At 42.8% G+C, this 26,953-nt stretch overlaps 2 protein-coding genes across 4 annotated transcripts in view; one reads left to right on the forward strand and one right to left on the reverse strand.

Moving 5' to 3' along the window:
* Filip1l (filamin A interacting protein 1 like) overlaps window positions 1-1,456 on the reverse strand; it is a 225,039-nt gene extending 223,583 nt beyond the window's left edge. Inside the window, exon 1 of the mRNA XM_005344942.3 lies at window positions 1,216-1,456. The gene's annotated coding sequence lies outside the window, so the exon portion shown is untranslated. The remainder of the gene's footprint in view (window positions 1-1,215) is intronic.
* Cmss1 (cms1 ribosomal small subunit homolog) overlaps window positions 1-26,953 on the forward strand; it is a 290,654-nt gene that overhangs the window by 243,491 nt on the left and 20,210 nt on the right. For all 3 annotated transcript variants that reach the window (XM_026785838.1, XM_026785842.1, XM_026785840.1), the window contains exon 2: window positions 26,732-26,829. In XM_026785838.1, the coding sequence (XP_026641639.1) occupies window positions 26,732-26,829 (98 nt within the window). The remainder of the gene's footprint in view (window positions 1-26,731; window positions 26,830-26,953) is intronic.

A 26,953-nucleotide genomic window follows, 5' to 3' on the forward strand; every position in this document is an offset into this window, starting at 1 on the left:
AGAAAATGGAAATAGCATGTTAAAATTATTGATGCTTCTGGAATATGTCAGTATTAAAAACTATCATGTTGCTGGAGCTGAGTTTTAAATCTAAGCATGAGGAATGTCTCATAAGTGACAACCGATAACTACAGAAAGAACTAGTTACTTGGAATATTTGTTTCTAAGGGGTTGACAGATAGGACTGTGTCATCATAAGAAAGGCATTTTATCTGCAGCAATAGGAGCATTGCCTTAAGTACACTACACCATATTCTCCCCTGTGCAGATCTCATATATCATGGAACATGTGGTGTAGTTTGGCAGTATTTCCATTGTACCTGTTCTGATGTTTCCTGACACTTTTTAAAAGATGTGATCATTTGGTTACTATGAAAGGAGAATGCATAAATAACACTCAAGCATCTTAAAATGAGCATAGGCCTCTGTTAAATGAGCTTCTAGTCTATATACGAAATTTCCTAGCCGTCCAACACCTTACATAATGCTCCCATTGAGCACACTGAGCATAGCTGCCACCGTGTTTTCTGCAGCAGTCTGGAGTCACTTCTTTACACTGATGTGCAATGTGCCTGTGAATGCCCAATCAGGCTCGGTGTAGTGAGCTGCAGTACAAGGTCATAATAAGTATTACTTGAGATCTTTGAAAACTTCCAAAACCCACTCTGTTCTCTGGCCCCCAGTCAAGTCTCTCAGTGTAACGCATCCTGGTCATCATCTGGAGATGCCATCTCTAGTCATCATCTCTTCTGTCATCTCATGAAAGGGGGATTCCTTCTGACCTAAAAACTCAAGGATGTTCCTCCGTTTTCATCACACAGTGATCCTGAAAGCATTTGTCGGTCATTGGTATTTACAAAATCTGACTACTAACAAGAGAAGCCATGCACTCAAACCTCTCTTTTTACTTTCGACCGCCTATCTTACTCCCAAGAGGACAATAATTTCACATTTCCTTTTAATTTTCTTTCATTGCCTACAGTGTAACAAAACCCTGTCATAATAGGACCTCTATTTTGCAATAGGCCTTACCTATTTTAGACTGAGAGACATCCTCCATAAAATCTGAATCATACCTGAAACTTCCTCCCTCCTCTTGCATAATTTCTCAGGGATCTTACTTCTGGAGAGCATTTGAGGGTTCCCAGCTGGTGGATAACGCAGAAACATCTCAACCCCCAGGTTGAGAAACCAGGACAAGGACACTTTGCTTACCGTGCAGGTGCCTGTGCTTGGTCAGGCCTGGCGGATCTCTCTTCCGATCCCTGTCAAAATCCAGTAGTGGAACCCGAGCACCCAGCAACGTTTTCTTTTCTTTTTGGGCACCCTCTTAGTTTTTGTTTTATGAGCTTCAAAGTCACTGAGAATTTGCAACGAGGGACCAGGTACAGTTCTGCAAAAGGGGTGCAGCAGAGAGCCCAGCACCGACTGGGCCCAAACACTAAATATAATTCTCTTTCCTTGCTGGGCAATGTCCTTCATACTCTGAAGACAGGCGACCTTGCCGAAATGTTTACCCCACAGCTTTGCCAGCCTCCGCTGAAGAAAGGGTCTAGCCAAACTGATCTGCAAGCTTAGGCGACCCTCTGCTCACAGAGGACAAGCAGAGGCAGGTACAGGCTCTCTAAGCGTGTCTGCGTGTTCTGCTGTTTGTGTATTTGCATGCTTGTGCCCAGCAGCTGCTCTCCAGATTAGAGGACACCGCTCGTTGGCAGGCCTCTCTGAAACCGCCTCCTGGGTCACTGCAGATTCGTGTGCACATCCTAGGTGAGGGGAGAAACTGCTAGCCACAACCTGTCCTCTCCTCCTGGGTCACTGCAGATTCGTGTGCACATCCTAGGTGAGGGGAGAAACTGCTAGCCACAGCCTGTCCTCTCCTCCGCCATGTTGCTGCCTCAATCCGCTCTGAGCCATCAACAGCAGTGCAGACACCCAGACAGACATTAGGTTGCCCCTCATTTTGTAGCCTGCAGCTTTGTTTGATACTTGAGTAATAACGCTGTGACCCCTTATTTGACAGCCATATCCCCAGGCACTGTATGCAGCCACTCGCTATTATTAATGCTGTGTTGTTATTTAATTTGAATGCCTGCCCATTCCGTTTAGTGTTATAGAAGAAAGGCAGACAAATTGCTAAGGAAACTCAGCAGCAACACCCAACACACAAAAGTATAATAGATTTTTATTGTTATATATTATTCAGATGTTACTGGAACTTTATTTTTAGAGTTCTAAAATTAAAAGGCTCAATTTAATTTTCTCCAGGTGGTATCACTTTTTCGGGGGACTAGGGAGAAGGGCATGTTCATTTATTTGACAAATACTCATTACAGTACCAATTCAGATCCGCTACCTCACATGCCTGCTAGCTGCCTGAAATCCAGCTTGTACGTGATCTTATTTAATCCTCATGGCATCATTTTAAATGAGCCTTATTTCTAATGCTCAAATGAGAAAGCCAAAGACAACAATCATTAAGTAACTGCCTGTGTCTTACAGATGATAGATACTACCCTGGGAATTCAAAATTGGATGTTGAGTCTCTCTAGAAAACCATATTCTTTGTGGTTTTTTAGGTGTGTGTGTGTGTGTGTGTGTGCGCGCGCGTGCGCGCGCGCACGGGTCAGAGGACAGCTTGTGAGAAACCATTTCTCCTGCCATGTAGGTTTGAAGAATCAAATTCAATGCCTTTACTCCCTGAGCCATGTCGCCAACCCTGTTCTCTTTATTTTTAATTAATAGCACTGAAATAAATTCAGACTTACAGAAAGTATATATATACTAATTCTCTAATTTTTTAACATTTTATATTTGCATCTTACATCGCCACCTCTGTGTGTTTTGCATAAATATTCATAGATATATATTGTTTTCTGAATTGATTTCTATTCCTCAGTGTGATTAACTTGAAAGACAAGTATACACTTTTATATGATCACAGTATAATGACCAAAATCAATAAATAGCATTGATTTTTTTTCTAATCCATTAATCCCACCCAAGTCGTCACAAAAGCCATAATGATATACTTTACTTTTTTTTGTTATGGGATGCATTTAATTATGTCTAATTCAAATTGAGATGACTATAATTGTGAAATGTCTAGTGAATTTCAACAAATTAGCAGAAAATATAAAATATCTCAATAAGTTTTATATTTGTATGTTGAAGTTATAAAACTTTGACATATTAGATTAAATAGAATACCTTTTTTAATCCAAAAGGCAGATAGAATCCAAGTATTCCCTAGGTGGCTAGGTAAGTAAAATGTCATAGACACATACAATGCAGAATTACTCCGACTTACTAAAGGAGAGTCCAGCCCAGGCTACACCTTATTTGCAGTGAAGTAAGCTAGGTCCTAATCCACAAGTGCTGTTAGGGTGGTCCTTCTGTGAGTTATCTAGAATTGTCAGACACACAGAAACAGAAAGTAAAATGGCACGACTAAAGCAAGAAGTGGGGAGTAGTGTTTCCTGAGAGCAGAGTCTGCTCCAGATGATCACAGAGTCCTGGAGATGCATAGTGATGATGCTCACACACGCTCGTGCATGCAGAACAGGCTCAGCGGTGAGTCTCCCTGTAGAAAGATGCCTTTTTCCCTGAACTTGGAATCAGGCTCCACACATGTGATCCGCCTGTGTTACCCCAGTCACTGTCCGTGGGTCTTTGTTCCTCCTTCCACCTGTGCAGTACCAGCTGAGCCTCTTCGTATACCTCCTCAAATGTGGTAATTAATCCTAATCCTCATCTCAGGTTCAAACGTGAAACTGGTATGTGTCCATTAATTCCGTTTCAAAACTTGAGACTAAGGACAGGTACTCCAAGCCCTACCCTGTAGCCTCCATATCACAGTAGCTGCTGAAAATGAGCATTTGCACAGGGCTAATTCACGACTGTCTGAAGGGATGGGGCACTCACATGTACACAGCAGAACAGAAGGTGTGCTTCCACCTACTCACAGTGACCAGTCAACCCCTGGAAGTGACTCTAGTCTTAAGGTGACTTCTTCGTTAATTCTCTGTGCTCGTCCCCTTTTCTGCGGTAGTTTTGCTCTGAAAATGATGATATCTTAGTTCCATTTATCACTGATACTTTTCAAGTCTGTGAATCGGTGATTTAAAATGACTCATGAAAACCCCCCTCTGCTTCTTTTGCTAGACTTGTACAAGTGATCTTTACTACAAAGGTCTGGAGCTGGTTCTGGTACAGTGAGTTTTAAATTAGTATTTCATCCATTTTTTTCCTTTCTGTGAATTGTGGGAAATGGGTTCTTGGTAGACTTAGATCACAGTACACTGGAAACAGTCTCTGTACCCTAATGTCTAATTTCTCTCAATTCTTATCCTAGATCTCATCTTTCCCATCGTTCCCTCTTCATTCCAGGGTAATTAATTGTTCCCCCAAAGCCTTACTCATATTTCCTCAGTTCCAAGGTAATGCAATCGCCAGCATTGTTGTCTTTACCAAACTGAGAGGAGGGGTTCTGGAGAACATGCTGCGCCTTCCCGGCCCCCAGCAGTCAGTGCAAAGGAATGAATGATGGAGCATCACAGAGTGCATCAGTGGGTAAACAGATGATGGAGTGCCAACTCCAGGGTAGAAAGCTTTGGGTCGCTTCTCAGGACAAGGCATGTGACCCAGGGGCGTAGCACTTGTCCTCTATGTGCCAGGGTCTGGGTTCCACCCCTAGCACTGATAAAAGGTGATTGAATAGAATCTCAGTGACCTAAGAAATTGGGAATAAAGACTATATCATTTTAAACTTTTCTAGCAGACAATTTATTACCCACAAGTTGCAGATTTGAATTTCATTTATGACCCTCTTATTGTTCTGTAAGAGTAGGATCAAAGACAGATGTGAACGTGAAGGTGTGGCTAAGCCACACAGTATCAGAGTATCACCAAAAAAACAAGTCTGCTAAAACAAGCGAGTCTCTGGTCCTTCGGGATGTACGTGAGATAGTGCTTTGAAATGATAACTATCTTAGGCTTTGCATCTTTCTAGTGTGGAAAATGATAGTAGCAGGCTAAGTTCTTGTTTTCTATGTTCTGTTTGTTTGGCTAGTTTTTGTTTAGGTTTGGGGGATTGTTTTTTGTTTTTGTTCGTTATCAGAGCAAGATGTGTACTTGACCTCTGAAAATTGTTGTTGCCAATAACCTGCACTCTCAGGTTTCCAGGGGCAATTTCATCATTTACTTCTAGAATGCCAAGATGCCAGGTGGCCGCTGCTTCAGCTCTGAGACATTCCTCAAGTGGCCTATTTTGGTGTCATTATGCAATGCTTTTCTCTTGACATAGCTGTCATCCCTCCATGGCCTTCCAATGGGCTTTGGTTCTTTGAAAACTAGGGGGAAGTGGGGTGGGAAGAGACAATTCCAGAAGCTGTTCAGAGTGAACCAGCATCTGAATACAAAAGTACATGAGTTGTCTTTCTTTTCTCTTGGCCTTCTAAAATGTTACCTCTTGCTAATCTTATTTTTCTTCTTAATTACACATATTTAAAGAGTTGAGCCAGCTGAAATTTTTCAGATTTTCAGACCAAACGTTGCTTTAGTAGTTTGAATGTAATTGGCCTCCATAAGCTATATAGGAAGGGGCACTATTAGGAGCTATGGCCTTGTTGGAATAGGTGTAATCTTATTGGAGAAAGTATGTCACTGTGGGTGTGGGCTTTGAGGTCTCAAATGCTCAAGCTTTGCTCAGTGTGACCATCAGACCACTTCCTGTTGACTGTAAGATGTAGGACTCTCAGCTCTTTCTCCGATATCATGTCTGCTGTATACACAACATGTCATACCATGATGATAATGTAAGCTACACAATTAAATATCTTTCAACTCTTATAAAGATAATAGTTGTTGTGGTCATGGTATCTCTTCACAGCAGTAGAAACTCTTAAGACACTTCCCTTAACTCCCACTGATTCTAATGACCAAAAAGACAGGTAAGCATATCAATAACCATCTGTTTAATTCACTTAACAGAGACTTACTGACTTCCAATAACACAGTGTCAGAAATTGTGCTGGTTATTGGCACTATAAAGACAAAAAGTTGTCCTTCCGTTGTGAACTCCATCTAATGACGGGGCAGTCATACAAACTCCAGGTTCCCATGGGGCTGTGTCTTTCAGTGTTGGAGCTGAAGAATGCACCTTTTGGAGGTGGAGATCTGTGAGGCTTCATGGACTGGGTGGTTTCAGCAAGAGCAAGGGTAAAGTAGAATCTTTGTCTGGGCTTGGATGACTAAGGCTCTTTTAGATGCCTGAAGTCTCCTATATTGTGTGCACAATAGAGAGCCACCAGAGGCATTTTTGCAGGAAGTTGGTCAGGGAACTGGGGGAGGCGGGAAGCATAAGATTGAAACCTCAAGAACTTTTTCTGGGACTCTGGAATGTTTTCCCTGAAAAGACACTTGTACTTCATCTAATTCGCTCCTTTTGTTTTCCTCATAAAAACTGTATAACCATCTCTGTTACCACTAGAGGTCTTGTGTTTGGTGGCAGGCCCTAAGCAGACACTTGTGTAAGAGCCTCTTCACAGCAACCCGATTAGGAATCTGTAGTTACTGAAGGGTACTGAAGGCTTAGAGGCCAAACCCCTGATGAAACAAGGAGTGGGTGAGACTGTCCCAAGCAGGAAGACCAGTGACATTCCATACAAGTGGGATTTTTCAACACCACGAGGGGACTCTGGGCTGGGAGTGATAATAGCTTTACTCCAGGTAGTCTGAACTGTGGCCTGATTCCAAGCAGCCACTGAAATCACATACACTGAGGTAATCAAGGAGAGCATCTCATGTTAAGGACTGAGCACATCAGCAGGTTACTGGAGAAAAGCTGCTTTTCATCAACACAAGTCCTCGTGGCTCACTCTAGAGACCCTCCAGTGAACACCGAAATGATTCTAGACCTGGTGGCTAGGTTCCTGGTAACCTGCCAGGTTTGGTTTCACTGGGCCCAAACCAGAATCTTGTGTTTTAGCCAATGGGCAGGATTGCGAGGCAGACCTGGCATCAGGGTACCACAGAGCTTACAGGCAGCTGCACGAGATGGCAAACCAAGGCAGAGCCAAATGACAGAACAAGGATGTTTCCATAGTGCGACCTCACAAGACTGAGGAGTCCATTGTGCTCCCTATTCTTGGTGTTCTGGTGCTGGACTCTAAGGTTCTTTATAATTTTCTCCAAGTTCAGGAACACCAAGCCACACACATAATAGCAACTTTGCTTTCAACCACAAACGTCTTTGAGTAAGAAAGCACTGCCCCATCTCCATTCAGAACGTATTGTATGCCAAACCTGGTCTTTTGAATCAGTCCTTTTGAAATGCTCTAATTGTAGCCATGCGTTAGGTCTCCATTCTCTGAGCGTCACAAGTGAGTCAGGGTGGTCCTAGTTAAAATGATCCAAGAACAAACTCTCATAGAAATGCAAGGTTTACAGTAGTATTCATGGTAGTCAAAACAATAAAAAGATGTTCTTTGTCTTCTAACTTTATTATTTGCAGTTATATTCATCATCTATTCAATGGTTATTTATTGTGTTTAGACACTGTCCTGAACAGTAAAAATATGTTTTAAGTAGACAGTATCTATCCTTGCCATTTTAGAATTTGAAATCTGTAAAAGGAATGAAATAAAGTAACTGGGCTGTGAACTGTAGCTCAGTTGGTAGAGTGCTTGTTTAACAAGCAAGAGGCCTTGGGGTAAACCTTGAATGACATATAAACTGGGTGTGGTGGTATACTCTAATCCCAGCATTCAGGAGAAGGATCAGAAGTTCAAGATCATCCTCAGCAACATAGCCAGTTCAAGACCAGACGGGGCTACCAGAGACTGTCTCAAAAAATAACAAGTAACCAGTAATCAGATAATTAGTGGTAGTACTATGATAAAAGAGAAAGTCAAGGAAGGGACATGAGTGCTTCAGTTGCCTGGGACCTTTCCAAGGAAGGAAGGTTTATTAGACTAGTGTTATATAAAAGCTAAGAAGGGAGACCCTTCCAGGCAGAACTGTAAGGCTCTGAGGTAACCAAGGAGGGTTATGGGACTGAAAGACATTAGGGCACAGATCAGAAAGTAGTAATTGGAAAGAATAAATGGAAGACAAGTGATTGAGAACCTCACTGTTGTACAAAGTAGTACACAAAGTGAAACAATTGCTCAGCCAAACAATTGTTTTTTTCAAAAAGTACATCAAGACCCAACCCAGCTGGCAAGCCCTGAGACTGTGGGTGCTCTTGTTAATTAGTCTAAGGCAGGTCGGGGCTTAGTCTTTCCCCACACTGGCTAGGGTCCTATCTCACAGTCTTTTGCCATTGACTAGTTTTTAAAAGAATCAGCACAAAGGAAATGAAAGAGCAGTACATACAGGGTAATGGGATTATAACATTTGAATAAAAGCTTTATAAGATAGGAGAGATAAAAGTCTGCCAAGGTGAGTGTATTCATCAGGGTTCTCTAGAGGTACTGAACTTACAGAATGGAGAGAGACAGAGAGACAGAGAGACAGAGGTGTTTAGAGTGGCTTCTGTGCTGTGGTCCAGCTAGACCAATGATGGTTGTCTATCAACAGAAAGTCAAAAAACTTAGTAGTAAAGTCCATGAGCCTGGATATCTCAGCTGGTCTTGATTATACACCAGAATCCCAAACGGGTAGACTCTAATGTCAGCAAAGGAATGAACTTGCCAGAGAGAGTGAGGGCAATCGGGCCAAAAGCAAAAGCTTCCCTTTCCCATGTCCTTTAACACCAGAAGGTGTGGCCCAGATTAAAGGTGGATCTCCCACCTCAAAAGAGCCAGATTAAAAGTGAGTCTTCCCACTTCAAATTATTTAAGAAAAATCCCTCCCAGGTGTACCCAGCTGCTTGTGTTTTAGTTCATTCCAGATGTAGTCAAGTTGACAATAAAGAATAGTTATCATAAATCCACACCTTGACAATTTGACACAGAATCCTATCTCTTTATGTCATGCTTAATTTCCAATTGAAAACAATAACCAGGTGAAAGTTACTCCTAACATGATATAACTAACCCACATGCAATCCCATTATATAATTAAACTGGTCATAATACACAGTGCAGTGCAACTCTCCTTTGTACAACTGCAAATGCATTGTAAATTTTAGAATAGGTGGCAATGTCCCTTGAGGCTCTTTTTTTTGATATCTTAGAACTTAAATGATAACCACTGGTATTAATTGATGTTACATTATGTGATTAAAAATTCAGGAATGAAAACACAATCTTAGTAAATACATTCTTAACAAAATATGGCAGAAACACTCTTCTCAATTCTAATCCTCAGATCTATAATTGGTCACGTAGCCTTAGCTAGTATTTATAACCTTCCTCTACTGCCCATTTCCTGATCTTTCGGCACATTCCTCCACAGGTCTTGGTCTTTTCCTGGAGGAGTGAGCCATATCTTCTTTCCTGAAGGGCCTGTATTCTTTGTCATCCTGCCTGGATTAGATGTAGTTTCCCATTGACATTAATCACAGGACATGGTAGCACCCAGAGGTGCCCCAAAGGATCTCCTGCACTCCAGACATAATCCTTATCTCCATTGTGGAGAAGCAATCCAATTTCCCCTTCATAATCTGGATCAATCACCCTCCTAACACTATTATTCCTGTCTTAACCTATTAGCTTAAGGACATCAGAAGCTCAAAGTGGCCAAGAGGAAGTCTGAGCTTCCAGTTCAATGGAATGTTTGTTGTGGCTCCTGGCAGGAGTGTTCCCCTTCTGGAACCAAACTTCTAGACCAGCAGAACTTAAGGTTAGAGGAACAGGAAGCAAAAATTTTCCTGGTGGGTTACTAGGAGTGATAGTGAGTACAATTATTGCCTTTTTCACTCCTTGATTCCTGGACCTGTGGATCCTAACTGTAGGAGAAACAGTACAATATACTAGATGCTGATTCAAAGCATATACAACCTTCTGGAGAACCCAGTTCCACCCCTCCAGACTGCTGCCAGCTGTTGCTGTGTCTTCAAAGGGCATTCAATCTTTCTATCATGCAAACTGCTTCAGGATGGTTGGGAACACAGTAAGGTGGTGGATTCCTTGATTGTGGGCCCACTGTCACACTTATTTGGCTGTGAAGTGAGTTCCTTGAACAGAAGCGATACTGTGTGGAATACCATCATGATAGATAAGGCGTTCTATTAGCCCACAGATGGTGGGTTTGGCAGAAGCATTATGTGCAGGAAAGGGTTGTTTGAGACTGAGTCTCATGTATCCCAGACTGGCCTCAAGCTCATTGAGTAGCACACATGGACTAACTCTCAGCTCTCCTTTCTCTTCTTCCGGCTCCCAAGTGCTGGGAGTACCTGATGCCTGGGAATGCATCTCCATTGGTGAGAGCGCTTACTCTGCAGGTGCGCTGCTTTTCCTTAAACATCCAAGCCTTTTCTGTCCATGCTTCCTGTTAGCAGAAGGAAAAGGAAAACACTGCCACTAGTGCCCTAGCCATTCAAGTGGGAACCTAGTCTCAATATTTCTTATGAGAATCCGCTTGCAGGTCAATTAAATCCTTGCCAACTCCCGCTGTTCTTCAGCATTGTTCCTGGCATTTAGAAGGCGTTCGGTAAGCGTTAATGTGATTGTACATGGATTCCCCATGTTCTGAGAGAAAGAGAGATCTGGAGAGGCCAATGGCATCCTCCTTCCCTTCCTCTCTGGAGAGGCTATGTCAGAGGGTTATGACTCTTCAGAGTACTGTATTTCCAGTCTGGTGGACACACTCCCACCCTCCCTGCTAGAGCAAAAGGTGATGTGTACATGCAAAAACTTTAAGAGCATCTGGTTAGAATTTTATGTGGCCGAAACATTGCAATTTTTTTCATGTTTCAATTACTCAAATATGACTAAAAGTGTGCTTTGGAGATTTTCCAAAATAAAAGCTGCAAGGTGAGAGAAATCTCAGCCCCAACAATAAAATTAGAACTTGGAATGAAAACTGATTTCTCAACTGTCTTAACTCTGTCACCAACACTGTGATGAGATTTGATCGCATGTGACAAGTCTGATTTCTGGCCATTAAGTTGTACAGTTCAGCTTCAGGCATCACTGGTCCCCTTCTTTTTCTTTGAAGTGAGTAAGTTGGGGGATAGAAATGAAAATGGTAGAGAATGCCTGGGAAACGCAGGCGTTTCCAGTGACCCCCAGGTCACTACTGCTGACCTTGACCTCAGCAGCTTCATGATGTAACACCGCAACAGACCAGTCATAGAATGAGTCTCTTCCCACAGAACCCACCTCTCCACATTGTTGTGCAAGTGCCAGTAGAAATAATAGCAGAGGATACACCTCCAGGTGGCAAGGGGCCACCTAGGACCTGTGCAGGAAGGGAGAGAACAGCACCTCTGAGGTAGTGGACAAACAGCCCTTGGGGCGGTGTCCGCCGTGGAGCAGCTGTCAGGTGGTGGTCCTCCTGGATCCTTCTTCCTGACGCTGATGCTTTAGAATGCTCGGATGTGTGAGTCTCAAGCTGTCAGGCTCTCACTTCGTGTTGTCCTAACCCGTTCCCCACATGTATAGCCGCCCCTGTTCGTAGTACTTGGCGTTCTTTCTGCAGCTCCCCTCTGGCATTGCCACCCATTCTTAGTGTTTCTCTGAACCTTGACGTCTTTAGGAGTCCAAAATACATAAAGCTGGCCTGTTCAAACCACCCCACTGACCCCTTCCTCTTTCCTGTAAGGAGACTGCTTTGTAGACATCTCAGTCTCAATGCTTCTTACACTAGCACATAAACCAAATGATTTCTTCAGTGACCTTCAGTGATTTACCAAAGAGCTGTGGTCCGAAGTGTCTTTGTTTTGCTGGGAAGGGGAGAGTGTGACACGTATGTCATTTCAGCTAGGAGCCTGTTAGGCATGTCTATTTGTAAAAGGAAAGAGCTGCCATTTATCTGGCTGTCTCCTTCCTTCCTTCCTTCCTTCTGCCCCAGCCCACCCTTAGAAGTCATGGCTGAGTGTCTCTCAATGAAATAAGTGTTGTAATGGGTTGACTAATTAGCAGCAGAATTATGGTTGGACTGTTACCTGACTCTAATCACTGACTTCAGAATTAATTTCATATGACATAGCTCCTTAGATGTGTGCTGCCTTCAAAGTTTCCACTGGTCTCTCCTTTTAGCCTGGCTGCCTTTTCTATTTTTGTGCTTGTCGTGTCGGTGAGTCAGGTGGCCCCGGACTCTTCCTGTGGATGAAAGGGGCATCCTGACTTGGATGTATGTTCAACATAGTAAATTATAAAAAGGAAAAACTCTCTGTCTGTTTTTTGGCATGGAAGTCGGGGAAACTGGAGGGGTGAGTGAGAAGGTATAAAGTAGCCAATATAAATAAACTCTAGCCCTGGGGCTTGATGTACTACTCCGAAAGCGGTGCTGGGGAAAGCTTCTCTATGTTAAAAGCAATCACCACGTGGAGCCTATGATGTAAAAGGTCATGTTAACCTTTTCCGCTAAGTTCTAATCACCAAGTTAAAATAACTGAAAAGTAAGGCAAAATGTTCCTGGAAGATTTATTTGCGCCTGTGCTGCAGTCTGCGGAGAGAGGCCTTGCACCCATCTCCTGAAGCCTTGGAACCATTTCAGTAGCTAGTGAGGTCATCGCTGAGGTCTCACCTGCTTTCCTTCCCAGAGATGGTGGTGCCACCTGACTTAGGAGATGGCCAACTAGTTCATGTTCTCTAAAATGTGACAATATGTGTTCTCCTGTGTACTAAAACAATGGTGAAAAACCAAACTCGCCTTTGTATACCAGCACCCCCCCCCCAGCTGCTAGCCCGAGGAAGGGGCCGTGCTTTAGGACTTGAGCTGAAGTGGCTGTGATCGGTAGTAAGGAAATCTACTTCTATGGATTCTGTTGCTTCATTGCCTTTGCTGTGAACTGTGGCTCTTGTTGGCAGAAAAGGAAAAAGAAAGTTGGGCAGAGGGTGAGAGGGTGAACCTCAAAAAGAAAATAGTCATCAGGCCTGTAGATCTAGCAGCTTTGGCTCCTCACTGTGAAACGCTGACTTTCCAGCTTTTTTGTGGGACTCAAACTCGCTTTTAAATAGAGAACATGACTATATCAATTTTAGAACCATGTTTGTCTCTGTTGTGATTTTCTTCAAGCTCTTACCAATAGCATGCCTCCATGGCCAAGGCTTGGACCTGACCTCATCTTTCTGTCCAGTAGAAAGGACTCGCCTCCAAAGTTGCTCGGAGCTCCCCAGAGTGCAGTCGGCTGCTGCCCATGACAGAAAACCATGGGAGCCCAAGGTTTCTTTGCGAATGCTTGCTCTGCCTGCCGAGGCTGGGCCGTGTCCCGAGCCCTCCGAGCCTAAGTTCTGGGTGGGGTAGCCCTCCCCGTCCATGCCCACGCATCTCTTCAGGAGTCTTCTTCCAAATGAGACTTACTGCTTTCTGGATGCCTTTCCAGACCCCACGCCCCACCTAATGTGAGCTCTGTTGCCTCCCTTGCCCTCTACTGCTGCCTGCTAACACACTGTGTTTCCAAAAGACTTACCTTCGAGGAAAATGCTTCACTGGTTATTATGGTTATTTCCTTAAGAACCCAAAAGAAACTCCAATTTATCTTAAAAACATGATAGAGAGGCTTTCTTTTTTTTCCACTTAAGCATCATTCGGAATTCTGTGCTATAAGAAATAAGCCAAGACATGTGAGGTCTTATTTTGATTGAGATATCATTTACATTTAATAAGTTTGCTAGCCAAACAGATTTGACCAAAGCTGCATTTCTTCACACCCCATCGTTCTTAACAATTTCCTATGGTCCTTCCCAGTCCATCCCACCCTGTCCTCCCACCCCGAAGTCACCTGTCGTCAGAGGTTAATGCTGCCTACTGTACTTGCCTACGAACCCATCATACAGGACACCCTCATTTCTGCTGCTTGCACTGGGCAGTGTTTTCAGATTCAGGCAGTGCTGCTCCATCCGGCAGCAGGTCTTCCATTGCTGTCGTTTTTCATCATGTGAAGATGCCCTTGTTGACATCAAACTTCTGCTCGTAGGCATCTCCTACCTACACTGTATGTTTTCATTTTTAAATCATCACACAGTAAAGTACCTTTCCTTCTGCATACACAGTTCCTACGGCTTAGATGACTCTTAGTGCTTCGTTTTAGTCACCCAGCCCCAGACTCCTGCCAGGCTATGTCCATTCTCCATCACAGTGATCTCGCAGCACTGTTTGCACACCCCCGTCTTTCCCACTTCAGTGAGTTTCTCAGAGTAAGAACCAAATCTTATTTATCTCGCTACCTTGAGATACAGCAGGTGCCATGTATGTAACAGGTGCGCATTAAATATCTGAGGGATGAATGAACTCATATCCATATGACCACAATGAATGCTTTCATCGTAAGTCATAGGAAGGAGATCGGAAATACAGAGTTGAACAAAACCAACATTAACTTTAATATTTTAAAGAAAGAATTAGATCATTTTCCCCAAATTATGATTGTATGCTTTTAAGAAATGCTAAAGAATGCTGGTTGCTAACTGTCACTTGAGAGAATATGGTGGATCATACAAAATGTATAATCTTTTCAATTCAACAATGCTTAGTTAAGTTTAAACATGAAATTTTAATGGACATTTTAAACCTGCTTCTTTGTCTTTTACCTGTTTCTAAGTGTATTCTAGCAGTCTAAAATTGTCCCATGGAGTCTTAATGTATTTTACAGATAATTTTAATGTTGTAAAAATCCCTTCTACTACACCAAGAAAGTCAATATTCATGCTGCTACTGTTGACAGGGGCCTTGGTTTCTTTACTTCTGTCTAGAACGGCGTCATCTTCACCTGAAATTTGTTTAACTAAAGACATTATTACTGTAAGCGATACTTGGTTCTTATAGCTGGTGTCTTCCCTTGAGTATGTATGGTTCCGTTTAGTTTCCACCTTATTCTTTCATTCTCTTTCTCCAGTGTATATTAGTGTTTCCTTTCCCATTAATCACAGCACTGAAGTGACTCTGTGTATCCTTCTTATCCTCTTAATTTCACCCGCCAGGATATTATCTCTTACAAACCAAGCCTTTTGCCAGCTCCATGTCACATTTCTCTAAGCAAATAAATTTCCTCCGTGTGCTCAGGGTATACCCTTGAGCCCCATAGCCTATTCCCCTTTTAGAACAGAAATGGGGAAACAGCTGTTTCTTGGTTCCTATACAGTGTGTCCTGTTTTATAGATCACACTGGACAGCTCTATTTTGAAGTCTTCAGTATTACTTGGTCTTAAATTGTGGGTTTCCTGGACTTGAATTCTCCACATTTGGGAAATAACGATTAATTCTACAAGCAGTTTCAATGACTCTGCAGGCCACAAGGTCTTCCCTGTAGTTAGTTTTGGTGGCTACTGAAGAGCTCAGATGGACATAATGCCTTCTTCATATGCCACACACACTTTCACCACTCACTCTTATTATGGGGTTAGTTCTTGGCATGTTCAGCAAATGTTGATGGAAAATACCTGCCAGATTCTATGCTGTTACTTGTATAATATGTGAATATATGAATGCCCTGCCCCAGCCCACAGTCCAGGGAAGACAGCTACACTGTGCTGAGTATTCTAATTCACAGTTTCTTGACGAGGTTGTGACAGATGAGCAAAGGTTAAAAAATTCTGCCCATGTAAAAATGCACATGACTATTAAAACAAGAAAGATTCTGAACCTTGCCTGTAATCAAATTAAAATGTCTTGTCATGTCTTTCTGGTTGGTAGTGTAAAGAATATAATGCATACTGTTTGCTGGCTTATGATAACACAGGTAATATTTTGCAATGTTAATCACTTATAAGTTGACTCAAATCTTCTAGAAATTAGATATTAAGACCTTGTTTTTAAAAATTCTTGTACAGTGTTGTTTCCCTTCTAATATATGTAATATATTATATTCTTCAAATACACATTTTTATTGTATGTTCATTGATGTTTTTGCCTGCTTCTATGTCTCTGTGAGAGTGTCAGAAACCCTGGAACTAGAGTTACAAACAGGTGTGAGCTGCCTTGTGTGTGCTGGGAATTGAACTTAAATTCTCTAGAAGGGCATCCAGTGCTCTTAACTGCTGAGCAATTTCTCCAACCATGTTATTGTATGAGGAAAAGAGGTAAACAATGTTTTTTAAAATTTTGCTAAGTGGTGTTTTTTATTTATAAATTCTTTATAGTTAATTGTCAAACAACCCCTCTATCTAACTTGACTGACAAGTGGATTTGATTGTAGACCCTCTTATATATTCCATTAGGCTATTCAATGTTGCTTTATCCCATGTCATCATCATCAAGGATCTGAGGTTCTGGAACATTCTAAATATAAACCCTCTTAGCATGACTTGACAGTGAGTTGATAGCCTGACGTCCTTAGGCCAGCTTAGCAGTAGGAAGGAAACTCTCAGGACAAAACAGTGAAGCACATTGTCATGGGCCCTAAGAAAGGTCTTTCCTGTGGGGAGCATGAGTATTTATGGACTTGCAAGACACATCAAGGGTATGCAGTAAGTAATCAGCAGGCAGCTGAAGGTCTCTGTGAGGGCCAAAGGCAATCCTAACAAAGCTGTGCCTTCCACTGTATTCTGTCTCTTCCTGAAGATAACACGTTGTAGCACTGGGTTAAGAGGCTAAGTGCAGACTCAGGTGTCTCTCTCAGGAAATTTCTGTCTAGGAAAAATGGCATAACTTGCACACCCACATGAAGAGCCTCAGTCACCTGTCTTCTTTAGGATGTGACCCTTTCCTCCAGTGCTTCAACATTCTGCCTCACTCTGGAAATTTTGATGTGTCTAGGGTGTATACCTTCCAAGAGAACTTACCATAAACCAAAAGAGAATCGTAATTCACAGCAGTATGACTTCATCAGTCTACAAATGAGAAAGCTGTAGCATAAAGTGAGTGATTTGCCCAAAATCATAAAAGTTGGAACTAAAAACCTTAGCCTTCCTAGTGTTCTCCCTTCTCTCCTCTATACTGACACCTCTTAAAACAGCCACCCCAGCACTGTTCTGGGAGCTGTTAGAAGGTGTCCTGCAGAGACCAGGGAGAGGGCGCAGTCAGCACAGCGCATACAATGCAGGCTTGAGAGCCTGAGCTAGATCCCCCACACCCGTGTAAAAGGCCGGATGTGGTGACGTAAGGGGAATGGTGGTATCTGTCTGTAATCGAGAGCTGGGAGCTCTCGACGGAGACAAGAGTTCACGGGCTTCCTAGCACAGCCTACTCAGTGATCTTAGTTTCAACAGGAGACCCTGTCTCCAAAAATTAGACAGATAAACAACACTCAAGGTTAATCCGTGGCACACGAAGGTGTGCGCACACACATGAAACTGTAGCACACAATAAATTTAGGGGGCGTTTTTCAGAGCTATTTATTAGGGATCATATGACATATGAGGATGTTCTCATCACCGTTCCTTCACTTATGCAGTAGTAGCGCACGATAACATGCAAATAGATCCCTGTGGGACACAGACGCTAACTGGACAGGTGATGAGGTAACGCAGCACTACCCGATGAAACACAGCATAGGGAAAAGGTACTGACAGAGGTCTGAACTCGGTGGTTTGGGGCTTTGGGAAAGAGGAGCTGCCTGCTACACACAGCACCTTCCACCTCAGTTAGATGTGTGCTTGTTAAAAGTGACATACATGGTTATGCTGAGCTGTGCTCAAATCCCGTAGGCAGTCATACCAACAGAAAGGAGCTTAATTTACTCTCCAACTTAATGAGGCAATTTGCATGATGGGCAGAGCTTTGAATCCATACTGCCTGGGTCTAAAGCCTGGCACTCTTGTCATCTCCCTTGCCTCAGTTTCCACCTCTGTAAAATGGGCGGTAATCACAGTAGCCCCGCCTCTTAAGATTCACACGAGGGTTGAATTAATTTACTTAAAGCATTTAGAAGTGTTTTATATAAAAGTAAGAGTTATATAAGCATTGCCATTGTTACTGCTTTCTAGTCTAGGAATGGAGAGTTTATACAGTGCTTCCAGATGCACCAATATATTACCCAGTAAACTCTGCAGACGTACCAAGGCACAGAATACTACCACTGCCACTCACTGCCTGTTCACTTAGTTCACAGATATTTCAGGATAAAGCGGACTAGAAAGGAACGTGAACATGCAGCACCGAAGTGGGATCCCTGTCACTCAAACCAATTTAGCTTTTCTTCTTTAGGCTGAAAAGGAAGCGGGTGGGGCAGGGAACAGGGCTTTATTACAGGACAGAAAGAAGGCAGAAGGAAAACTGTCCCCTGATTCCTGTATGACCTATTTCTAATGCTTGTCACAAAGGTAGCAGAAGTCCTGAGGCATTGAAGGCTCTTCGCCTGCCACTGAGGCCATGAGAATTCGCAGGTGACGCGTGTTCATGAGAGTTCACAGGTGAAGTGAGGACCATGTGACCCTAGCATAGGCTGGCTAGTGGTTTGCAAGGAGCTTTTTCTGTGCATTTTGCATAAAGAAAGACACTGAGGGAGCTGGAGAGATGGCTCAGTGGCTCAGAGCTCTTGCTGCTCTTGCAGAAGACCCGAGCTCACATCCCAGCACCGACATCAAGTGTTGCCTCACAAACGGTTTGTATAGTTCCAGGGGAGCCAACTGGCTCTTACGGGCTCCACAGGCACCTGCACACATGTGTACATACCGATAAGTTAGCACACACATACATAGAAAATAAATACATATCTATCTATCTACTTATTTATTTAAGAAAGAATCCCTCTATGTAGCTCTGGCTGTCCTGGAACTCTTTATGTAGACCAGGCTGGCCTTGAACTCATAGAGAGCCTATCTGCCTCTGCCTCCCAAAGACATGTGCTACAACTCCAGAGTTCAGCTTTAATTTTTTTAAAAGAAATATATAAAGTATTACAAAACTAGACCAGTCAGCCTTTTTAGATAATAACCAAGATTTAACTCAACTGACTTAAAAATGGCAGGAGAAACATTAGCATTTAAGCATCTCAGACTTTCTTCAGCCAAGTTCTCTCTGAGGTGCTTTTTTTGGTGTGAACCCTCTACTGCTCTCAGAATGTCAGGACCAAGAGAGCAACTTCATCTCATGTGTTGCCATCCCACTCCAAATGTTTGGCCTTAAAGTTTCCTGTGGGAACATGCAGCATATTTTGTAAGCAAAACTCTGAATCTGTTCCTAGGAACATCCCAGACTGAAAATAGAACCATTATTGAAATATGGATGGAATTGTGACTGTTGCTATTAGAAATGACAAAATAAGTGGGGGAAAGGATTTGCCCCCACTCCCCATTCTGAATTGCCCCAAGTTCAAAAGACCAAAAAAATCTTGGTGTTAAGAGTACTGGCTCAGACCTTTGTCCCAGAACATTTCCTCTGTCAGATCCTTTGGAAGAAGGGACCCTAAGGAGCCCAAGAGATAAAGAAGGTAGATCTTGCCCAGTTCCTTGCTGTTTATAGAGAATATGAAGACAAAAGAGAAAATGTAAGAGACAGTGGGGTGGGGCACAGAACGGCATAAGCTATTCCAACATGAAGCCTTCAGAAGACTTTGGGGGCTCCAATATCCTGATGTGTAAACCCTCAACCAGCATGGTACGACTGGAGACCAGCCTGCTCTCTTGAACAGCCCTGTCACATGTTCTGGCATGGCAGACTTGGGCATGAATGTGTGGCCCTGCCGCCACCTCCTCCACTGTGTCTCCCTGCCCCCATGTCTTCCTCCCTGGTTTTCTTTTTCGTTGAAAGCTGGGGCTGCATGCTACAGAACAGCCTAAGACAGTCTTAGTTCTGCTTCCAGAAGGTCTTTTCTAACCTACAGGAAGAGATAAAATGCTGGCGGAAGTAAGAGATATCAAAGTTAAAAGATACTTTATTTCCTGAATAGCCTGAGTGAGGTGCACTTACAGGTAAAATGATTCTCTGTTGAGGTGGCCTAAGTGACCAGAAAGCCAGTGTATCTGTATTAACTGTCCTGTGAGTGTACAGAAGCCATTAAAACATGCATAACCTCTCAGAGAAGCTGAGTGCCTCTTCTTCCCCAGCATGACTGCTCACTGCCTTGTCCTCCGCTCCCCTCACTGTCCTGCAGGCTGAAGTGTGGGAACGTGTTGCTTAGTGGTGCTGGTGGGAGTCTCTTAATGAGCTGGGGACACGGTTCCTGAGGAGAGTCCTGAGTCTTGGTTCTCCTGGCCAAGTAAAACAGTCCAGCTCCAAGGGATGAGTAATCGCAGGGAAACTCTTTAGAGCGTTCAAGGCTCCATGTGCAGCATTACTTTTCAGTTTATATGATGTAGCTTTCCCAGGGAACTGCCAGGCACTGTTACCACTCCCCAGGTGAAAAGACAGTCAGAACATAGTTGTAAGGGAACAATTCCATAGGAAGCCATTAAAGTTCCTGACCTGTCATGTGCCACTATACCTAGGTTATATGCAATTAAAAAAATTGTTAGAATTGTTGTTTAAAATTGATGAAAATGAAGTAAGGATATGTCCGTGTGTGTGTGTAACTAAAAGATAAGTGTTCAGAACCACAAAAGTTCTAAAATAACCCAACTTTGCCAGCACCCAGGAGACTAATGGAAGGGCCTCTCAATGTAGTTCAGTAGTGACGAGCAGTTGTTGCTCTTGCAAAGGACCTGGGTTCTGTTTCTAGCACCCACGTGGCAGCTCGAAACCATGTGTAAACTCCAGTTCCAGAGGACCTGGTGCCCTCTCCTGATGTCCAAGGGCACTGGACATGCACATTAAGCACATTCATACATGCAAGCAAAAATTCATACACAATAAATAAATATATATAGAGAGAGAGAGTCAGAGAGACGCTAAGGCAAAGAGATTGTGAGTGTGAGACCATCCTGGGATATAGAACAAGACCCTGACTCAAACAAAAATCAAAACAAGTTTATCTACTGTCATATATAGGTGCCCTATCAAACAATTAGAAACTATACTATACAAACAACCTGGAAACCTCTTTTTATTTTTAACTTACATGTAGTAAGTCAGTGTTGGCAAATTGAGACCCGTGGCCAAGTCCAGGTAAAATGTTATTGTAGAATTTATCAGGACACAACTACTTGCACTCATTCTACTTTGTCTAAGACTCCTTATGCACAGTAGCAGATTTAAGCAACACCAACAGCGGCCATAAGTGCTGTGCTCACTAGTTTTTATATCAATGACAATGCCTCCATTAGGTTGCCCTGTGGAGAAATCTGTGGGACATTTTCTTGGTTAATGTTGATGTGGGAAGACCCCTCTCACTGTGTGTGGTGTTACCCTGGGCATGTGGTCTTGAGTTGTTTAAGAGAACAAGCTGGGAAAGCCATGGGAGCACGTCAGTAATCAGTGTCCCTCCATGGCCTCTCCTTTAGTTCCTGCCATAGGTTCCTGCCATGAGCTCCTGCCCTGACTTCCCTTCTTGATGAACTACAGCTAGAAACTGAAATAATCCCTTGCCTCCCAAGTTGCTTTTGATCATAGTGTTTTTATCACGGTGATAAGAAACCCATCCAGCCCAACTGCTCTGCAGCCAATCACCTACTCTCTGGATGGTCGTTTACCTAAAGTTTCCAGATTCCTGTGCAACACACTAACTACAGAAAGTAAGTTGTGATAAGTATATGGAGTTTATTAGAGTGACTTACAGGCTGTGGTCCAACTAGTTCAACAATCACTGCCTACCAACAGAAAGTCCAAGAATCCAGTTCCACCCATCAGCCTGGATATCTCAGCTGGCCTTCAGCGTTTGCCAGAATACCGAAGATGTACACTCTAATGTCAGTGAAGGAATGAACTTGCCAGTGAGAGCAAGTAGGCAAAGAACAAAAGCTTCCATCTTCCATGTCCCTTATATAGTCTGACACCAGAAGGTGTGGCCAAATTAAAGGTTCTTCCCACCTCAGAAAGATCCGAATTAAAAGTGTGTCTTCCACGAATGACTTAATTAAGAAATCCCTTACAGGTGTACCCAACTGCTTGGCATTTAGTTAATTTCAGATGTAGTCAAGTTGACAAAGAAGAGCAGGGATCACAGTAAGAATGGGTTGTGATTTAAATAACATTCTTTCACTAAGTTTTAAAGACCAGTTGACTGTATAATTCCATTGTAGCATCCCTCTCAAGGCCTCAGTGCTGGGAAGTTGGACTTTAGATATTTATAGAGATAAAGGCGAACACTGAGAGAAAACTGAGCAACCTTCTGTTTGTAATTGATACTGTTGCTATGGTTCGGGAAAGGACGTTGTCCTTGCCTCCTCTTTTGGAAAACTTCAACCAATCCCTTCTGGCTATGTGGTTTTTTAAATAGTCCTCGGGGAGTTGGAGAAATGCAGCCCTGTTTTTGTGCCTCTCCTTCACAGGCTGAATGACCCACTGGGACTGAGTGGGACAGGCCTGGCGTCACCTCACTTCCCAGCAGCCCTGAAGACTGGCTAGCTTGGACTGCTATGCTTTTCTTGCACAGTTCTCTTAATGGAAATCACAGAACTACCTTCCTTACTTCAGAGGAGCAGTTTCCTCTTTTGGAACCAAAAAATATCAGTAAGGAAACAGCTAATGTGTTCAAGACACAGTGACGAGATGATCTCATTTTATATTAAGGGTTTCAAAAGATGAAATAATTTTTGGAACAAGAAGTAACTGAGATTTGGAGTATTTGATTAACAAGATAGTTTAAATATTTCTCATAGGCAGAGAGTCTTCAAATAATTACCTATTTTCAACTATATTAGCCAAATATAAACTATATTTTGCAGATAACAAATTCAAGGAAATAGAGGACTATAGAGTTCAAAACTCTTCCTCCCCTATTTCTTTGTAGGACACTCTTTTCATCTTAAAGTTACTGGGAGGCAGAGGCAGGCGCATCGCTGTGAGTTCAAGGCCAGCCTGGTCTACAAACTGGGTTCCAGGACAGCCAGGGTTGTTACACAGAAAACCCGGCCTTAAGTAAAAAATATTTTCATAAGGACTGGGGGCTGAGAGATGGCTCAGCTGTAATTTACTGCTCTTGCAGATGACATGGTTCAGTTCCCAGCACCACATGGCAGCTCCTACTATCATAACTCCAGTTTCAGGATATCTACCCTTTTTCTGACCTCCTTGGACACCAGACATGCACATGGGGCACATGTATATGTACATACAAAAAAAAGCCCTTCACATACATTAAATAATTCTTTAAAAATATAAATAGGGGATGTTTCTAATTCCAAACTAAGCTTAAGCTGAATACTTTGGACACTCATGCATATTCTCAGAAAGCATGTGGTTCAGGTAGAGAAGAAACCTAGTATGTATTTGATACCATCACATGCCATGAGGCGAATAAGATTGTGTGCTAATCTACAAGTTACAGTCTAGAAAGCATTCGGTCAGATGTGCAGAAACAGAAAGTGGAAAAAGGCTGTGGAGTCAACTAAGGCTTCACTGAAGGCTCTCAGATGAAGGTAGCATAGGAGACAAGGAAGGTGAGAGTCTAGTGATCAATCCAATATAAGAATTTCTATATGAACAGTGGCCTTTAGTTCCTGGATTTCCCTGGATTTTTTGTAAGATAACCAATCATATGATCTGCAAATGGGTGTAGTTTGTGTCTTTTTCCATTGTATGTGTTTATTTCCTTTTCTTGCCATGTTGCCTTTGTTGAGCAAATCTGAGGTTTTAACATCCTTGCCCTGTTGACTCATAATACACTGTTAAGTCTGTAATTATTAAGGACAATGTTCACTGAGCATTGTTATACATACTCGTATCTACTTCAGTCCTTTAATCAGTTGATATTTTGGAGTTTGAGATATGGCTCAGAGGTTAAGAATACTCATTGCTCTTGAGAAGATCCAAGTTTGGTTTCCAGCACCCACATGGCAGCTAGCAACCACCTTACAAATTTTGATCAGATGCTGTTGCTTGCTTGTGCTCCTCAATTCTGTATCTTAGCTAATTTAACCATTCTCTCAATTTTCAAAAATTACTATAAACACTTGCACTGAATTGTGGGTTTTTCTGTCTCTGCTTTCCTACGTGTCAGGCTTTGCTTCCACCTGCTTTGTAGCTCCATGATTTGGTACACACATATTTTAGATTACTGTATCTTCTTAAAAGATTTACTCTCTCTTGCCGGGCAGCGGTGGTGCACACCTTTAATCTGAGCAGTGGGGAGGCAGAGGCAGCTAGATCTCTGTGAGTTCGAGGCCAGCCTGGTCTACAGAGCGAGTTCCTGGGCATCCAGAGAGAATCCAAGGACTTCCAGTGCTACACAGAGAAACCCTGTCTCAAAAAAACCAAGAGAGACAGAGATGGAGAGGGAAGAGTGTTTCACCTTATTTCTTCTCTCTCACCTCGAATTCTCTAGTAAATTTTGTTGTTGTGCTGCTATGCTTTCTCATTAGTTATTTTTCTTTTGTTTTTTCTTTCTTTTCTTTTTTCCTTTTTGTCAATTTGACAAAAACTGGAGTCATCTTGGAAGAGGGAACTTCAGTTTCAAAACTGTCTTCAGATAGCCTCTTGGCAAGCCTGTGGTGCCAATCAGATTAATGGTTGATGTGGGAGCGGGGAGGGCCCAGCCCGCTGTGGGCAGTGCCACCCCTGGGAGGTATAAGAAAGCAGGCTGAGCAGACTATGGGAGTGGGCCAGTAAGCACTGTTCCTTCATGGCCTCTTGTTCAGTTGATTCCGGTTTCAGCCTTGAATTCCTGCCCTGAATTCCCTCAGTGGTAGATTGTGAGTTGTAAGCTGGGGCCGGGGGCACTTTCCTCCCAGAGTTGGTTTTGGTCAGAAACCTAACTAGGACAGCTGTCCACTCTGATACCTGTGCAACCGCTGTAGCTTTCCTTTTCACCAGTGTTTGCTGTTCTGTCTTCTGTCCCTTTGAGCTTTCCTATATCATCATATTAGCTTTGTTTCTTACAACTAATATATTGTTAGGTCACATTTTCTAATCCATTCTATTAGTCTTTGTCTTTGAGTTGGTTATGTTTACACCCTTTTTAAAGATTTATTTTCTTTATTTATGTGTGTACACATGTGTGACAGTGCTCGTGGAGGCTAGAAGATGGCATCAGATCCCCTGGAGCCAGAGTAACAGATGGCATCACTGAACATGGCTGCCGGAGCTGAAAGAACAAGTGCTCACACTAGCTGAGCCTTCTCTCCAGCCCCCACATCCTTTCTTTGTAATATCATGAAGTGTTGGGGTTTAAATCTGCTGGGGTCTTTTCCCATCTACTTTCTGTAATTTACACTTGCTTTCGTTTTCCTATCTTCCTATGGGAAGACACATTCCTATGAATGTGTTTGATGACCTCCCTTCATTTTATCTTTATCTTATTGTTTATCTGTATATGCTCTTTAGAGGCTGCTTTAGACCTCACTATTGCTCAGGAGTATGGATGGTTCAGCTCTACTCTGTATCCCAACTTTAAGATGTATAAATAAATAGGAAGGCCCTGACTCACCACTAGACTACTTCAGTATCAACCCAGTGGGATGGGAAAGACAACTTTCTTACAATAGGGGAATTTAGAATTTAAGGCTCCCAAGGTGTTCCCTGTTGGTGCTGCAGAAATGGTGAGGAGCAAACCCATCTCCCATCTCCCTCCTGGATAGTCTCTGAAAACACCCTTGGAATAGGAGGAGAAGAATCGAAGGCATCCTTATAGCCCACCTAGGTTAGAGTCTAGGCCTTTGGTGATAGGGGTGGTGTCTTAGTAATGGTTTCTATTGCTATGAAGAGACACTATGACCATGTCAACTCTTATAAAAGAAAGCATTTATTTGGGGCTGGCTTACAGGTTCAGAGGTTTAGTCCATTACTGTCATGGTAGAAAACATGGTGTCATGCAGACAGACATGGTGCTGAAGAAGGACCTGATAGTTCTACATCTTAATCCATAGGGAGCATAAGGAGAGTCACAGTAGGCCTAGCTTGAGCATATAAGATCTCGAAGCTGGTCTCCACAGTGACACACTTCCTCCAACAAGTGGAGTGCCACTCCTGATAAGCCAAGCATTAAATATGACTCTATGGTGCCATTCCTATTCAAACCGCCACAGATGGGGACACCATTTTTCTGTAGTATTTAGCTTGGATGAAAAAGTGATTGTATAAAACTTTTCATTCCTTCTAGGCTTAGCCTCTAGGAAGTAGGGGCTAGTTGTACTGATCAAGTGCACACAGCCCCAGAGCCTAATTTCAAAGTTTAAGCCCCAATTTCTAGATGTTGCACTACTACATCCTTTTGTCTCAGGTTTGGTTTGGTTTGGTTTGGTTTGGTTTGGTTTGGTTTGGTTTGGTTTGGTTTGGTTTGGTTTGGTTTGGTTTGGTTTCAGTGCTTTTTGGAAATAAGGTCTCTCTATGTAGTCCTGGCTATCTTGAGTTCTCTGTGTAGTGTAGACCAGGCTGGCCTTGAACTCATAAATATCCTTCTTCCCCCACTTTCTAAATGCTGTGATTAAATGCACGCACACCACACCCCTGGTTGGACCATTTCTTAATCAAACCATAGGAGGCATTTCAGACCCAAACTGTAACATAATTAAACATTCCCTACTGTTAGGTGATCTTTAGTGTTTCAGATTATAAACAAGACTGGTGTCTGAATGCTCAATCAGTCTCCAATTTAAGTAAGTTTTGTTAACATCACCTTCTAGAGAAAGGATGGAGAGATTAAGCCTCTAAATCTCTCCGTAGAGTGTGGGAGGGGCGCACTTTAACTGTTGAACTTTGTATCTCCTTTCAGAACCATCAGGTGGTGAGGAAGAAGGAGACACAGAGCTGATGCAGCAGGACACAGCTTCAGTTCCTGAACCACCAAAGGAAACCAAACAGACCAAACAGGTAATAGTTACTGTGAGCATCACAGCTATTGGCTCAGAAGTCAGTCTATAGCCACGCTGTATAGTCCCATGAGCATCACAGCTATTGGCTCAGAAGTCAGTCTATAGCCACACTGTATAGTCCC

This window comes from Microtus ochrogaster, chromosome 2, assembly GCF_000317375.1.
Source record: "Microtus ochrogaster isolate Prairie Vole_2 chromosome 2, MicOch1.0, whole genome shotgun sequence".
NCBI lineage: Eukaryota > Metazoa > Chordata > Mammalia > Rodentia > Cricetidae > Microtus > Microtus ochrogaster.